General features: G+C 38.5%; 1 protein-coding gene across 3 annotated transcripts in view; it reads right to left on the reverse strand.

The window, feature by feature from the left end:
• The window catches only part of hmgn3 (high mobility group nucleosomal binding domain 3), a 16,676-nt gene extending 9,767 nt beyond the window's left edge, over positions 1-6,909 (reverse strand). The window contains exons 1-4 of one of the 3 annotated variants that reach the window (XM_062044924.1): positions 6,722-6,905; positions 3,521-3,571; positions 3,254-3,283; positions 1,131-1,181 (exon numbers count right to left, since the gene is read on the reverse strand). In XM_062044924.1, coding sequence (XP_061900908.1) covers positions 1,131-1,181; positions 3,254-3,283; positions 3,521-3,571; positions 6,722-6,736 — 147 coding nt within the window. In that variant the 5' untranslated portion in view covers positions 6,737-6,905. Of the gene's footprint in view, positions 1-1,130; positions 1,182-3,253; positions 3,284-3,520; positions 3,572-6,721 lie in introns of all 3 variants that reach the window. The other 2 variants (XM_062044927.1, XM_062044926.1) reach the window with 2 other exon arrangements.
• Positions 6,910-16,318: the final 9,409 nt, after the last annotated feature.

Below are 16,318 nucleotides of genomic sequence, written 5' to 3' on the forward strand. Positions count from 1 at the left end.
GTGTTTCACGGTTTGTGCTATGGCGCCATCTTTTGGACGAATTCGCTCATTGTAGGTGCTGCAGTGTCCTTCCATTTGGTGCTTTCAACAGCCGAGGTAGAAGTGGCGTAAAGTCTTCCTGCCATCCATTGCGTTTTTACTGGTATGGATTCTTCATTCATTACTCCAAGCAACGTTTTTAAGTTTTACAGTATAACTTTAACAATTCATACTTACTAAACCGTCCCATGTGTGATGTCTGTAGGGGTGTTTTCATGCATATTTGTACATGCTATCGTAATGAAATGAAGCTAGCGTCGTTAACATTAGCTAATATGCCAACACGTTTACGAGTGTCTGTGTTAGGAATATCAACTTACAACGGCATCCTTTTTGTATTGTTTCAGTTTCATAAATTCCTCAGTAAATTCACCAAGTTATATACAGAGTTATTGAGCCGGTTTAGCTGATTGGAGAGCTAACTTCTGCAGCTAGTGGGTCCATGACAATGGCTTCTGTTTTGTTTGATCAACCGTTTTACTGCCGTGTTACAGACACTGTTTGGAAACAACTAAAGTATGTAAATGATCATTTACAAAATCTTACTGTGTAAATAGCTCATTTTGCAACGTATTTATCTGTGGCCCATATATATGGAAAACTTTTTTTTCCCAAACATTTTGTGTGTGTGGCTTATATCCCAATGCGCTCTATATTCCAGAAAATATGGTAATAAAAGGGAATAAGGAATCATTTTAAATAGTGTTAATATTATTACACTGTCAATTGCACTAACCATGAATAAATAAAACCATTTACAGTTAATATATGTGATTGGTATCGGCCAATCTCACTCATGAATGATTAGTGTAGGAATCGGTTGCATAAAATAACCCTAATCGCAATATCCCTACTGTTTTTGTTCATACCAAATAAAATAACAATATTTTGTACTTTGAATAAATACAAATATTGAAAATGTTAGCTGTCCTGCTTTTAGCCTCCAAACCAGTTCATTCAGACATTTTGTTGACTCTCTTACAGGGAAAAGACACTTTATACCACAACTGAACGAACAAAAACAGTAGTTATTTCTTTGAGTTATCGGCACATTGTTCATGACAGGTTGTGTATGTGTTTTTTTTTCTTACCTTGAAAATGATCTTCTTGGGCTTGGCCTCGGGCTTTGGAGGCGCAGGCTTCTGCAGAATCAACAGAACCTTGTTAAGACTGAGCCAGCTAGTTGCTATAATTTGTTTTTGTAAGTAACTTTAATTGTACTTGTAAATTAAGCTAAAGGCACTACTAAGAAACTCATCCAAGATTAGGGATTACTCAAAAATTAATTGACCGCCATCCACAATAAATATTATACAAACTTTTTAATATGCAACATTTTCCTAATTATAGAAGTAATAATGACATGCTTTCAAGGACGTAACGCTTTCCAGTGTAATGATAAACCGTGGGAAAATTTACAACAGTTAGTACAGAGGAACATGGATTTACGAACCTCTCAATGTACAAACTTTTCAATTCACGAACCACAGATTGAATAAAAATATGCTTTGGTGTACGAACATTGTCTCAGTGTATGTAGGTTTCATCCACCCATGTTGTGCCTCTCAGGGCAGCTATTTTGTGCACATCCATTGCGGCCGAGCTGATTGATCTCCAGTGCTCATTCAGTCAGCATAGTGCCTCTGTTAGCTACTGTGCTACTTAAGTGTTTTTTAGCCTTTTTGCAACATTTTCTAGTTTTGTTAGCATGATATGAGTCCAAAGAAAGTAGTGGACAAGTGATGTGTGATTTGAAACATTCAAGAAGTATCCACAGTGTTGTGGATCCACCCCTGCCCCTCCCTTTTGCTGCAAATCAAGATTAACTGACAAAGTAAAGTGGACTTAAGTTTTTTCCCCCCAAGTACTTGTAGTGACCTAGCTGTTAAAGTTATGGAATTTGGAGATTTCAAACTGTGAGTGCACCACAGGGCTAGTGACAGTGTGTGTGCGTGTCAGCAGGCTGCAAATGAAAACAGTTCAGCTAGTTGTTTGGACTTTGTAATTAAATAGAAAGTTGACCCATGACCCCCTTGTTATGTTTGTTTGATATACAGTTAGTACTGTATAGCGCTTTATATTGTGTTCAAATGTACAAACTTTTACTAAAATATGGACTTTTATTGAGGCTGTAACACATTATTCATGTTTACATTGTTTCTTATTGAGAAATGTTCTATAATACGTATATGAACTTTTCTATTTATGAACTCTGTTGAAAAAACAATTTTAATGATTGTAAAATGTGGTTGATGACCACACTTTGAAAAACTCAGCCATACTGCTCATTTTCTAGACACTTAAACGTTTAAAAAAAAAAAAACTTGGTAAAAAACAAAACAAATAAAACTTAAGTGTGTGTAAAAGTACTTTTTGAGCACATTTAGCAATACCTTGAAATAATAATGATAACCGTGATAATTTTGGTCACAATAACCATGATATGACATTTTCATATTGTTACATCCCTACTTGCTTTGTAGCCTAGTACTACAATTAAAACAGCATATCAGTTATTTTAATTGTTAAAAAAAGTTAAGTTAAAAGGCTACAAAGGTGAAACCAAGGAACATGCAACAGTACATAAAAATACACATGCACAAACACCATGCAAAGAGTTCCACATGTATAGAAACAGAAGCTATGTGGTGAAGCTGCATGATCCTAGACTGCAATGCTCACATATCTACTACCATTGCAGAAAGACAGGCTTCCACATCTTTGAGGAAGACTTTTGACAAAATTCTGGAGTTGTCTGTGGACATTTTGTCTGCCTGTGAGGTCAGAGATCACTGTTGTGGACCTGAGACTGGGCGTCCCAATGGGCTTCCGCCATTGGACCACGCTTTGTGCACTATGATCACAAAAGTGTCTTTGTGAAACTTCAAAATGTCTTTTTGAAAGTAGAATTAAGACTCAAGGCTCCCGTTCGACCTCTGATTAGTTAACTAATTGATACATAGTTAATTTTGCTGAATTAAAACACATAATCATGCAGCCTTCAATATCCACAGGGTGTTGCTTACACCACATTAGACCACGAGTGGACTAAAGACAACAGTAATAAGACAAGAATACGAGACAATTTTAGACGCCGTGTGTAACCGGTGGAGGACTCAACACCGAGCTTGTGTTACTGGGCCTTGTGGACTGGATGCGGGAGGAAGGAGAGGATGGAAGTAAAGATAGCGAGGCTGAGGGGGACCAAACTTACCGCTGACAATCTCTCTGACTTTCTGGTGGGCTACCGGAGCAAAAGATGATCAATGAGAGAGAGAGAGAGAGAGAGAGAGAGAGAGACAGTGACAGAAAGAGAGAGGAGACATATCAGTTGTACCACAATAGTCTTATCTTCAGCTGATCTTCTTGCTGACTGCATGTACAGTACGGCTTCTCAGGATGAGGCCAAATCATCATGCAGACATACATTTTGCCAGCACTGCACACACACACACAAATACACACATACGGCAAGGTTTACCTCTTGTTTTGTGACTTTGGAGGCCTCTTTGCCCTCAGGACCCTCAGAAGACTGTAGGACCCACAATAAGATATGGAGGAACGGTTAAAATAGTGACAGCTATGGCCAAACATTTTCAATATGAAGGAAACGTATGATAACTTGCTAAGTGTATCAATCAATCAAGCAAACTTTATTTATAAAGCGCTTTTCATACATAAAAGAAATGCAACGCAAAGTGCTTTACAAAGTTAAAAACAAAACCCCGATGACCCAAATCACCCATTATCACATACGCACACATGGACACAGATACCAAACACAAACACACTCGCACACACAACACACACACATATGCAACTATATGAATGCATGGCTGAGTACAGAGGAGACATGTGAGTAAACACTATCACAGGACCCATCACACCATGGCCACAAAGAGCCCCCCAGGACGGCCGATAACCCCTGAGGCAGATGGCTCCCTCTGAGGAACGTTGGTAAGTACAAAAATAAGTTTAGGGTGGTAGACAACCACAATGTATCCGACTAAGACAAACAATTTTTTAAGTTTTGTTACAAACACACAGAACAGTTGCTACATCATCTCAATATACTTGAGGTATGTCGGGGGCTAAATGCTCCAATTACCTGGCAGAATCCTATGGCCACAGGGTGCACGGTAATAGCAGCTGTGGCTGTAAGCAACATCCTGACGTTGTTCTTTTTAAAACTTGAACTCCACAAGATGACAGTAGCCGCAATTGAAGTATGAGCAGCTTTATCTGTCTCTGCATCGCTATTACAACATTATTGGTGCTGTTTTGTGTAATATGCAGTACTTGCTAATAAACAGCCATGGGGTCAATAGAACAAAATGTCATGCAAATTTTACTGAATCGTTGTTAAAGTTTTAAAATTAGGTTATACGCAATCATTTTCATATTTCGGCAATAATAGCCTCTCTGTGTCTGCTTCCAATAACCACTGTCTGTCTCTTTGCGGTTGAGCTGTAGTGTAAAAATGTTCATTGTAAATTCACAGCAAATTATTGGCTTGTAATTGCATTACTATATAACATTTACAGTAACTGCAAAGCTGAAATTTCACAGTTGATTACAATAAAGTTACAACTAAATGCTATAACTTTAAAGTTGTAATTTCATAGTAATTACAATAATTACAATTGTAGTTTTATTGTTAATTACTCTCGTTTTAACAGCATAATGTCAGTTACTGTACAAGAGTGTGCAACGCAGTCTATGGAACCCCTTAGGAGACAATATTTATTAAGCTATAAGACAGGGGTGTCAAACTAATTTTAGATCGGGGGCCACATGGAGAAAAATCCACTCCTAAGTGGGCCGGACTGGTAAATTTCAGATTGTTTTCTTTGTTTAAAAATAGAACAAGCACATTCTGAAAATGTACAAATCATATTGTTGTTGTTTTGGGTTTTTTACACTTACATGTTGCGGTTAATAGTATTATATCTTTATTTGTCGTTATTTATACTTTCTGAATAAATTATGTGATAATGTTAATCAGTCAACTCATTGGTATCAAGATAAAACAATTATATCAAAATCAAATTACAGCATGTTATTTATGTAGTTTACTAATTTTCCTCAACTGATGTACTAACATCACGTGTTTTTTGTGTGTGTTTTTTTTACATATGTAACATCATCTACAAAGATACAAATAATTGCTATTGTGACATCTAGTGGACACATTTAGAACAGCGGTTTCTTTCATTCAAAAATTTCGGCTCATTTTTATACTTAGCAAACTCATCCCGGGGGCCGGATAAAACCGGGCCGTACGTTTGACACCCCTGCTATTTACTCTGAAATAACAGGTAATTGCTGTGAAATATAAGGAAATTGTCATTTTCACAGGCATTTTTTTTTACAATTAAAGCAAATTTTGATTACACTATTTTACTGTGAAAAATACTGTCAAATGCTGTGAAATCCTGGTATTTTTTGTACAATGTATATAAACTGTATAAAATAAATTTTCTCCATTTTTAACAGTCAAGCGAAGCAATACGATACAAAGTTTCCGACTGCATCAATGCAACATTTAAAGTTAAAGTACCAATGATTGTCACACACACACTAAGTGTGGTGAAATTAACCTCTGCATTTGACCCATCCCCTTGTTCCACCCCCTGGCAGGTGAGAGGAGCAGTGAGCAGCTGTGGTGGCTGGGCCCGGAAAACATTTTGGTGATTTAAAAAGTTAAAAAAGTTAACGTACCAATGATTGTCACACACACACTAAGTGTGGTGAGCTTATCCTCTGCATTTGACCCATCCCCTTGTTCCACCCCCTGGCAGGTGAGGGGAGCAGTGAGCAGCAGCGGTGGCCGTGCTCAGGAATCAAGTTTGGTGATTTAACCCACAATCCCAACCTTTGATGCTGAGTGCTAAGCAAGAAGTAATGGGTCCCATTTTTAGTCTTTGGTATGACTCGGCCGGGGTTTGAACTCATACCTACCAATCCCAGGGCGGACACTCTAACACAAGGCCACCGAGCAGGTATTTGATGGCCTTTATTTCTTATCTCGACCATGAAATTAAAGATGTTTTGCACCCCCCGCGACCCCCAAAGGGACAAGCAGTAAAAATGGATGGATGTACATGTTATGTTACAAAACAATCCAAAAATATAAATGCCACAGTGCGTATTGGGCAGCATGGATGCAATCATCCCTAACTTGATGTGGGGCAGCCAGGAGGTGCCAGTGTTGGATTAGGATGGGCCCAAAATACCAACCCCCCGCCCCCGCCCCTTCCCCTGTCCTCTCATACACAGTCTCGCACACACGCAGACACGTACACACACGGACACGTTCACGCGCACACTCGCGCACAATGGTAGCATCCACAAAGATGCCAATGCTTATTGCATCACATCCACGGTGGCCTTCATTTATATAATCATTTTTAAAATGATTATCTTTTTAACGTTTTAAATGGTCACATGACCGCCATCAGCCCATTTATGCATGTATCCTCTCGTCGTGTCCCCGTGACATTGTGCACTGTCCACGAAGACAGACAAAAAAACAACAAAAACAACAGCTAAATGAGGATGAAAACCACGAAAGTATGGCGCTGAAAGATAATTTAAAGCAAAATTACGTCTCTTAGCTTTCCCTGCACCCTCATTGCTTGTTTTTTTTTTCAACCGCTCAAATTGTGAGGAAAAAACTCACCTTCCTCTTCGGCATGTTGCTCGTCAACGACCCGGCAAGGCAGAGCACCAAGAGAGATGTAAGGTCCAAAAAGTCCACAACGCTGTGAGGATTCCAAGTAGCTTGCAATAGATCGATCGATATGTAAAAAGCACCTTGGCTAATATGTTGATTATTATGCACTCCCTCCCTGCCTAAAAAAAACCCCCTATGAGCCCCGCCACGCCATTGGCCAGGCACGGCCAAATCTTCTCCCGTGCTGACTCCTCATTGGCTGACACTGTCTCCATGTAAATACTAGCGTCATGGCTGCTTGATTGACAGCCATGACAAGCTGCCCCTGATTGGCTGCGGCCTTTGGTGTCGACCCCGCCCCCCACCCGCTATGTGCTCGGTGCAAAGCAATCGCATAACAGCAGCCGGGCTCTCGGTGCATCTGGGTAATGTAGGACTGTATTGTTGCAAATAAAACACACAAAAGGACCATACATTTGGACGTGGTGCCAGAACAACGCCGAAAGAATTGTGTGCTGCGCATTTTTCACCAATCGTACGTCATACTATAAACAACCCCTTGGAGGGAATCCATCATTCTGTTTGAGGTTTATTCACTAATGACCACAAATAGCCATAAATGGTAAGAAAACAACCTCACTTATAATACAAACGTTTTTCATGCTTAGTTAGCGTTTTGTGGACTGCTACACAAATTATAGACACAATAAAAACATTAGGAGTGTAAATCTTTGGGCACCTAACATTTGGATCTGATTCGGATTCCTGGGGGTGACTATTTAATTCAGAATCGATTTTCGATTCAAACCGTTTGCAGTGTAATATTTGGTATAATACCTTTTTCAAAACAGGATAGAGGTTACAAAAAGCTCCTTCTGGTTGCATGGAGATGGCTTAAACACGTATTTAAAAAAAAAATATTGTTGAAAAAAAAAAATATATATATATTTTTTTGTACATTTTTGAAAATTATGAATTGATTTAGAATTGGGGTAAAGGAGGATCGATTTTTTTGTGCACCCCTTAAATAGATGTTCTTAAAATGGAATACATTTCCAATATAAGCACACATTGTAGCTGCAGACACATTTGTACAGTATGTGTTTATTTTTGTTTGTTTAATATTGATCATTACATAACACATGTTGACAGCGTACTGTGTGGTGCATCTCTAAACAAAACACAGTTTTGGTTGCACATGATGCATTATTATATCGAGGTGCAAAGCTATTGGAAGCACTATTGCATTGTTTATATTTGTAAAATGTATAATCATATTACCTAGTTTTTACTGCAGGTCCCTTAAATTTGTCATTTTTATCAATAACAATGGCTGAATTAACTAAAATGTCATACTACCGCAGTATTGGCTACTAGATGAGACCAAATGTTTCTATATTTTGGCCAATGATTGGCTCAGCCTCAGGCAGCATTACTATATTGGATTAAAAGAGTGTAAAGGTGATGAAAGGGTGTTATTTCATATCTAGAGGGTTCTCATAATAAAAAAAAAGGATTTAGAAAACAGTAAATAGATTGTTTATGGTTTAGCTATGAAAATATTGTATTTGAAATTTATAATTTCTACTTTGTGCAAATTTGACCAGATGAGTCAAAATCACAGACACTAGACGGATAAATAAATCAATATAAATCAATCAATCAAAGTTGACTTATACAGTATAGCCCTTATTCACAAATGTATCAAAGGGCTGCATACGCCACAACGACATCCTCAATTCAGATCCCACATCAGGGCAAGAAAAACTCAACCCAATAGGAACTACGAGAAACCTCGGAATGGACCGCAGATGTGGGGATCACTCCCTGGTTGACCGATGCAATGGATGCCGAGTGGATACGGTTAATAATGTGAGAGTCCAGTCCATAGTGGGGCCAGCAGGGGATTGTCTTGAATGTAGACAAGTCAGCAGCGCATAGACGTCACCAACTGATGCAAAGAGGAGTGGGCCATTCTGGATCCCAACTTTGAACAGCTAGCGCTCCATCTGTGGAGGCTGATCCATGGTCACCTGATAACCTCTCCACACAGGAGAGGGTGGCAGAGCAGAAAAGAGAGACAGCAGATCAATTGGTCTAAAATTGGTCTATTTAAAGGCTAGAGCAGGGGTCACCAACCTTTTTGAAACCAAGAGCTACTTCTTGGGTACTGATTAATGTGAAGGGCTACCAGTTAGATACACACTTAAATAAATTGCCAGAAGTAGCCAATTTGCTCAATTTACCTTTAACTCTATGTTATTATTAATAATTAATGATATTTATCTTTGTGGAAACACTGATCATCTTAATGATTTCTCACAATAAATATATATAGAAACAGATAAATATCAATATGCAACACTTTATTTTTATATTTTCTCTAAGTGCACATTTTTCAAATTGAACATTTTCAAATGATCACTTCTAAGACAGTCTTGTGAAATCACAATATCCCATTTTAACTAGCTAGCCACTAACATTTTTTAACAAATCATGAATTACTTTGCACCATGTTTGTACAAATAATAACTCATGTAAAATACAAAAGTAAACTCTCAAATTTTTAAATCATGTCACACTTTGAACTGGACACCAAATCTGTTATCTGTTTCTTTGTCAGTTAGTGGGGAGCCTGGCATTGCATGCTGTTAACTAGTGTGTTGTACTCTGGTGTGTAACTTGACACTGCAACTCTGAGTGAGTCTTGCAGATGTGCATCAGTGAGGCGTGTTCTGTGTTTGTTCTTGATGAAGTTCATGTCAGGCTGATTCACAAAGATAAGATTTTTCCTCATTGTTTGCGGAACCTTCTTAATCTTTTGGACATATTTTCACAGCAATCTGGCCTCAAGCTTAATTATGATAAATGTAAAATGTTAAGGATCGGAAATCTAAAGGGAACGTCCTTTCGAATGGAATGCAAAGTGCCTGTTTTGTGGACAGATGGACCAGTTAACATACTTGGTGTTGTTATCCCAGAAAATCTGGAAGATCTAGGCTCAGTAAATTATGATAATCGACTAAGAAAGCTGGACAAAATTATGCAATTATGGAAAGGGAAATCCCTAACCTTGTATGGTAAAATGTCTATTGCCAACTCGTTAATTATTCCTCAATTTATTTATTTGTTTTTGTCATTACCAGCTCCATCACAAAACTTTTTTAAGATTTATGAGCGGAGGGTCTTCGATTTTGTCTGGAACGGCAAACCAGAAAAGATTAAAAGAAAGGTTTTGTACAAAGAGTATGAATATGGGGGCCTGAAACTTCTCAACCTTGAAGCTATGTGTCTGTCTTTAAAAGCATCAATTGTTCCAAAGATGTATTTAAACATTGAGTGGTACACAAATGTCCTGTTGGACAAAAAACATGTACTGTATCAAAAGAAATTGTATCCTTTTTTACAAGTGATCCCCTCCCAGAGAGTCTGCTGGGAAACATGGCGGGGTTCATAAAGGAAACAATCCACTCATGGTGGTGTTTTCAATTTTATGTGCCAGAAAAAAGAGACGATATTTTGCAGCAGTTAATATGGATGAACTCTAATATTGTAATAGATGGAAAGCCTTTCTTTTGGAAAAATATGTTTGAAAGAGGAATCATTTTTGTCAATGATATTATCAATGAGAATGGTAAAATTATGAAGTATGATGAATTTAGAGCTATGTATGGTGATGCTTGCTCAAGCTTTTCATTTTATCAACTAACTGGAGTAATTGGGAAAAGATGGAAACAAATAATAATTATGGAACTACTAAATTATTAGTTTGTAAACCTCTAATAAGAAATTCTAGTTGGCAAAAAGGAACTAAAATAAATAGAAAAATATATAATTTTTATTTAATAAAGAAATCTTTGAAGGCTGCCTCATACAACACAAATGGAAAATGGGAGGACTTTTTTGACTGCCCGTTGCCATGGGATGCCATATTCAAACTAATCTATAAAACCACTATCGATGTGCAGAATCGTTATTTTCAAATTAAAAGTATTTATAACTTCTTACCCACAGGGAAAATGTTAAAATTATGGAATATGACAGAGTCAGATGATTGCCGATTTTGTTGTCAGGAGCCTGAATCCACCCTGCATTTGTTTTGGTATTGTCATATTGTGTCTTTGTTTTGGGTGGAAGTTGAAAAAATGTGTTTAAGGATTGGTTTGTTTATGAAGCTTAATATGGTTTCTGTTATTTTAGGAGAGTTCATTGACAATCATGATTTAGTCAATTTAATTATAGTACTCGGTAAAATGTTTATTTTTAAGGCCAAAAACAGATATTCACTTAGTATTACTTTCTTTAAAACATTTATTCAGTATTTTCTAACTTCAGAAAGTTACATGGTTGAAAACGATAATGATGCCAAAAAACATTAAAAAAAAGATGAGAAGTCCTCAAAGGCTTATTTTGAAAGTATAATTATGTTTATAGATTATATGATATCTGTTGTTGTGTTCCCTAATTTGAGTGACCTGGACATAATCTGGACTGTACATAAATGCTTATTTTGAAAATGTAATTTCGTTTATAAATTATATGCAATCTGTTGTGTTCCCTAATTTTTTTCTGTGTACATGAATGAAGGTGTGTGTTGCTGAGTCCGACTTGGACATTATCTGCACTGGGCCTGGTTTAAAAAACCCTTTAAACAAATCTAATTTCATTGACAACCTGGTCTGTTGAAGATAAGGCCCTTTTTTTAAAAAATAAAATAAAATAAGATAAATAAATAAAAAACATTTTCTTGGATAAAAAAGAAAGTAAAACAATATAAAAATAATTACATACATTTTATAACATACATTATATATATAAAAAAAAAAAAAAAAATTACATAAAAAATAGTAATTAATGAAAATGTTAGTGGACCAGCAGCCTATACAATCATGTGTGCTTCAGGGACTGTGTCCCTTGCAGATGTGTTGTCTATGTTGTGGGAACCAGAATATTGGTAGCAGAAAGCAATAACCCCTTTTGTGTGAGTGGGTGTGGATGAGTGTGCATGGGGGAGGTTGTTTGGGTTGATGCACTGATTGAAAGTGTATCTTGTGTTTTTTCTATGTAGATTTAATTTAAAAAAAAAAAAAAAAAAAAAAAAAAAAAAAAAAAATTGTATTTTTTTTTTAGAACAGGCCCGCGGGCGACTCATCTGGTCCTTACGGGCGACCTGGTGCCCGCGGGCACCGCGTTGGTGACCCCTGGGCTAGAGTATATAAATGGCTTTTAAGATGGAACTTAAATGCTTCTACTGAGGTAGCTTCTCTGAGGCAGGACTGTGCCCAGGTAGGGCATTCCAGAGTACTTGAGCCCGAATAGAAAACGCTCTAAAGCCTGCAGACTTTTTTGGGGGCTCTAGGAATCCCTAATAAGCCGGAATTCTTTCAACACAGATTTCTGGCCGGGACATATGGTACAATACAATCAGCAAGATTGGATGGAGCTAGACCGTTGAGTATTTTATACGTAATTAGTAAAACCTTAAAGTCGCATCTTAAGTGCACAGGAAGTGAGTGCAGGTGAGCCAGTATAGGCGTAATATGATCAAACTTTTTTGTTCTTGTCAAAAGTCTAGCAGCCACATTTTGTACCAACTGTAATCTTTAATGCTAGAAATAGGGAGACCCGAAAATAGTACGTTACAGTAATCAAGACGAGACGTAACGAACACATGAATAAAGATTTCCGCGTCGGTGGTGGACAAAATGGGATAATTTCTAGCGATATTACGGAGATGAAAGAAGGCTGTTGTAACATGGTAAATGGTAAATGGGTCGTACTTGTATAGCGCTTTTCTACCTTTTTAAGGAAATCAAAGAGCTTTGACACTATTTTCCACATTCACCCATTCACACACACACATTCACACACTGATGGCGGGAGCTGCCATGCACGGCGCTAACCAGGCCCATCAGGAGCAAGGGTGAAGTGTCTTGCTCAAGGACACAACGGACGTGACTAGGATGGTAGAAGGTGGGGATTGAACCAGTAACACTCAGATTGCTGGCACGGCCACTCTCTCAACTTCGCCACGCCGTCGAGTCACACTCTTAATGTGTGACTCAAATGAGAGTTGGGTCAAAGATAATACTGAGATTCTTTAAAGAGTCGCTAGGGGAACAGTGCCAGAGGAAAGTGATAAGTTCATAATATTTAGCACTGATGGTCCTAATATTACAAACAGCTCCTTGATAAGTTTCAAGTAAACATGTTGTTTGTTTTGTCCAATTTACAAGTAGCAGAAGTTCCTCTAATGTTATTTCTTCAAAAAGAGAGAGATTATTTTGGAGGGTACTATCCATCGTACATGCATTCGTATCTGCGTTAATAGAACCCATTTGGAGCTGGGATGCATTATCTTTATTCTCCTTTCAAATTAGTTCAATTTCTTATTAAAGAAATTCATAAAGTCATCAGCCGAGTGGGTAGAGCTACTGGGGGGAGTTCCTTGTTGGGTTACCGATGCTACTGTACTGAACAAATATTTAGGATTGTTTTTATTGAGGCGGATGCGATTGGATTAATAATTAGTTTTAGCTAAGTAAGCTTACGTTTATAAGTTACTAAACTATCACTCCATGCTTGATGGAAAACCTCAAGTTTAGTCGCACGCCATTTGCGTTCCAGCGTTTTACATGATAGTTTAAGAGGTCCGGTTTCTTCTGTAAACCCTGGGGTATGCTGTACTATCAATGGCGATGCGCAGGGCATCGTTAAAAGTTGTTACATAATTTGGGAATGGTGCCATTACCGAAGGCAGTAGGCCAGCAAGAGTCGTAGTTGTGACAGCATTAATGTTGCGGCTGCTAAAGCAGTGGTTTTAGTAGCTTCTTGACAATGAGTCAGAACTTATTAACTTGTATAATGTAATGATCAGACATTACTTTAGAGTACAGGAGTACCATAACTTTGGAGGTGGTGACACCCCGGACAAGGACGAGGTCTATCGTATTACCGTTGCGATGTGTGGGTTCATTTATTATTTGTGTAAGACCACAGCTATCAATTCGTCTGGAGCGCCATGTACGGAGGGTCTGACGGGGTATTCATATGAATATTAAAATCCTCCATTATAATTATATTATCTGCGTGCATCACTAGATGAGCGATAAACTCTGAAAATTCACTGATAAAAGTCTGAATAGGGCCCAGGGGGGCGATAGATAACAGCCAGACAGAGAGGTAGCGGTGTGACAGACCTCAAAGTAAGCACCTAAAATGATTTATATGTATTACTTACATTAAGGTTAAGGTTAATGTTTGCATTGGATATTAGTGCGACCCCTCCACCCCTTTTAAGGGGATGGGCAATATGTGCACTCTTATAATTAGGGAGAGATGCCTCGTTAAGCGGGAAAAATTCATCTGGTTTTAGCCAAGTTTCGCTGAGACCAATGAGGTTAAGATTGTGGTCTCTAATGACCTCATTAACTAATAACGTTTTGGGAGACAATGATCTGATGTGTAAAAAGCCCATATAGGCTACCAAGGTAGTGGGCTGTTTGGAGGAATGTTTGTTAATGGTATATGTAGTATTGATATTGACAACATTACGTTTATTTTGTGTAGTGCACCTTGAATAATTTCAATCACATCTATGAATTGATATGATGGGGATCTTGCAATAATTTGCTTGGTGCTGTGATAGATTGAACGCATCATAATTTTCCACCTCAGTAGAATGCATGTTCACCTCTGGCACAGTCACAACAGACAAAACATTATGTGAGTTGTGTATTATTCTAAGAGAAATCCTGTGTGCAGGAATTTTCCAGCCTGGCGCTGGTTAGTTCTAGCTTAACTGACTTCCCACCCGGACTAACAGACACTATAATTGCCTGTGTCCGAGCTTGCTCTAGTGTAGTTAGTCAAGCTTGACTAAAATAGTGGTCTATATTTCTGGAGAGAGTGATGGCGCCTTCCCGATTAGGACGGAGGCCGTCCCTCCTCAGCAAGCCTGGTTTATACCAGAAAGAGGGCCATTTATCAAGAAACGTTAGTCCCTGTTCTCTACAAAAACTAGGAGCCACTTGTTAAGCGAGACTAATCTGCTATACCTCTCATTATTGCCTCTTGCAGACAGGGGGCCAGAGACAAGTACTCTATGCCGGAACATCTTTCTAGCGAGTTTACTAGTCCTAGCTATGTTCCGCTTTGTAATCTTTGACTGTCTCATCCTAGTGTCATTGGAGCTGACATGTACAGTTATGTTCGCGTAGCTAGTGGTGGGCTAAATGTATTATGCGCCTCAACCGGTTCACCGTGGCTTGTAGGCCGCTTAGGGCTGCTACGAGCTGGGCTAGCCAGCTCGTTACAGCTAACATTAGCAAATGTGTCTGCAGCGTCTAAAGTTACGAAATTACTCTAACTGGCAGACACAGTCCTCTAGTAGGGCCAACCTATCCATGAGAATGGTGCACGAAGAGCAGGGAGCCATACTCATGTTGTTTCTTTCACAGAGTCGAGTTATTGCTGTCTTCGGAGAAATGGCCGCAGCGCGAGGGAGCAGATGCCTTCGGAGCATAGTTGCTTTCGACCGCGACGAGCTTAGCTTCATTAGCTTAGCAGATAGCTAAGTTGTTTCTTTCACCGAGTCAAGTTCTTGCTGTCTTTGGAGCAATAGGCAAAGAGTAGCAGACGCCTTCGGAGTGTAGTTGCTTTGAGCCACGACTAGCTTAGCTTTTTTAGCTTAGCAGCTAGCTAGCTGAGAGAAGGGCAGTGAGACAGAGAGTGGGTGCTTTGCAAGTTTGATAAGACTACTAAATATGTTTGAGAACGAATAAAGAAAGCTTCAAAACAATTAGAAGCACACAGATAGAACGATAGCACTTAGCTTTTTCGCGGCAGCAGCAGCAAGCATCAGCAGACTTAAGTGATGTCACTTATTGCCAAGCATGTTGGACTACGCCACAGGATGTTGGCGGGGCATGGTGGCAAACTTTGATGGTGAGGCTGACAATTCGCCACAAAAATTATCATTTTAATCACTCTGCCCCACAAGGTCTAATCTTGATCAGAATTGATGCAAATGGTAAAGAGCAACCCCAGAAGCTACGCATCAGTTTTTTTTATGGAATTTACTTACACTACCGTTCAAAAGTTTGGGGTCACCCAAACAATTTTGTGGAATAGCCTTCATTTCTAAGAACAAGAGTAGACTGTAGAGTTTCAGATGAAAGTTCTCTTTTTCTGGCCATTTTGAGCATTTAATTGACCCCACAAATGTGATGCTCCAGAAACTCAATCTGCTCAAAGGAAGGTCAGTTTTGTAGCTTCTGTAACGAGCTAAACTGTTTTCAGATGTGTGAACATGATTGCACAAGGGTTTTCTAATCATCAATTAGCCTTCTGAGCCAATGAGCAAACACATTGTACCATTAGAACACTGGAGTGATAGTTGCTGGAAATGGGCCTCTATACACCTATGTAGATATTGCACCAAAAACCAGACATTTGCAGATTGAATAGTCATTTACCACATTAGCAATGTATAGAGTGTATTTCTTTAAAGTTAAGACTAGTTTAAAGTTATCTTCATTGAAAAGTACAGTGCTTTTCCTTCAAAAATAAGGACATTTTAATGTGACCCCAAACTTTTGAACG

This window comes from Entelurus aequoreus, linkage group LG04, assembly GCF_033978785.1.
Source record: "Entelurus aequoreus isolate RoL-2023_Sb linkage group LG04, RoL_Eaeq_v1.1, whole genome shotgun sequence".
NCBI classification, from domain to species: domain Eukaryota; kingdom Metazoa; phylum Chordata; class Actinopteri; order Syngnathiformes; family Syngnathidae; genus Entelurus; species Entelurus aequoreus.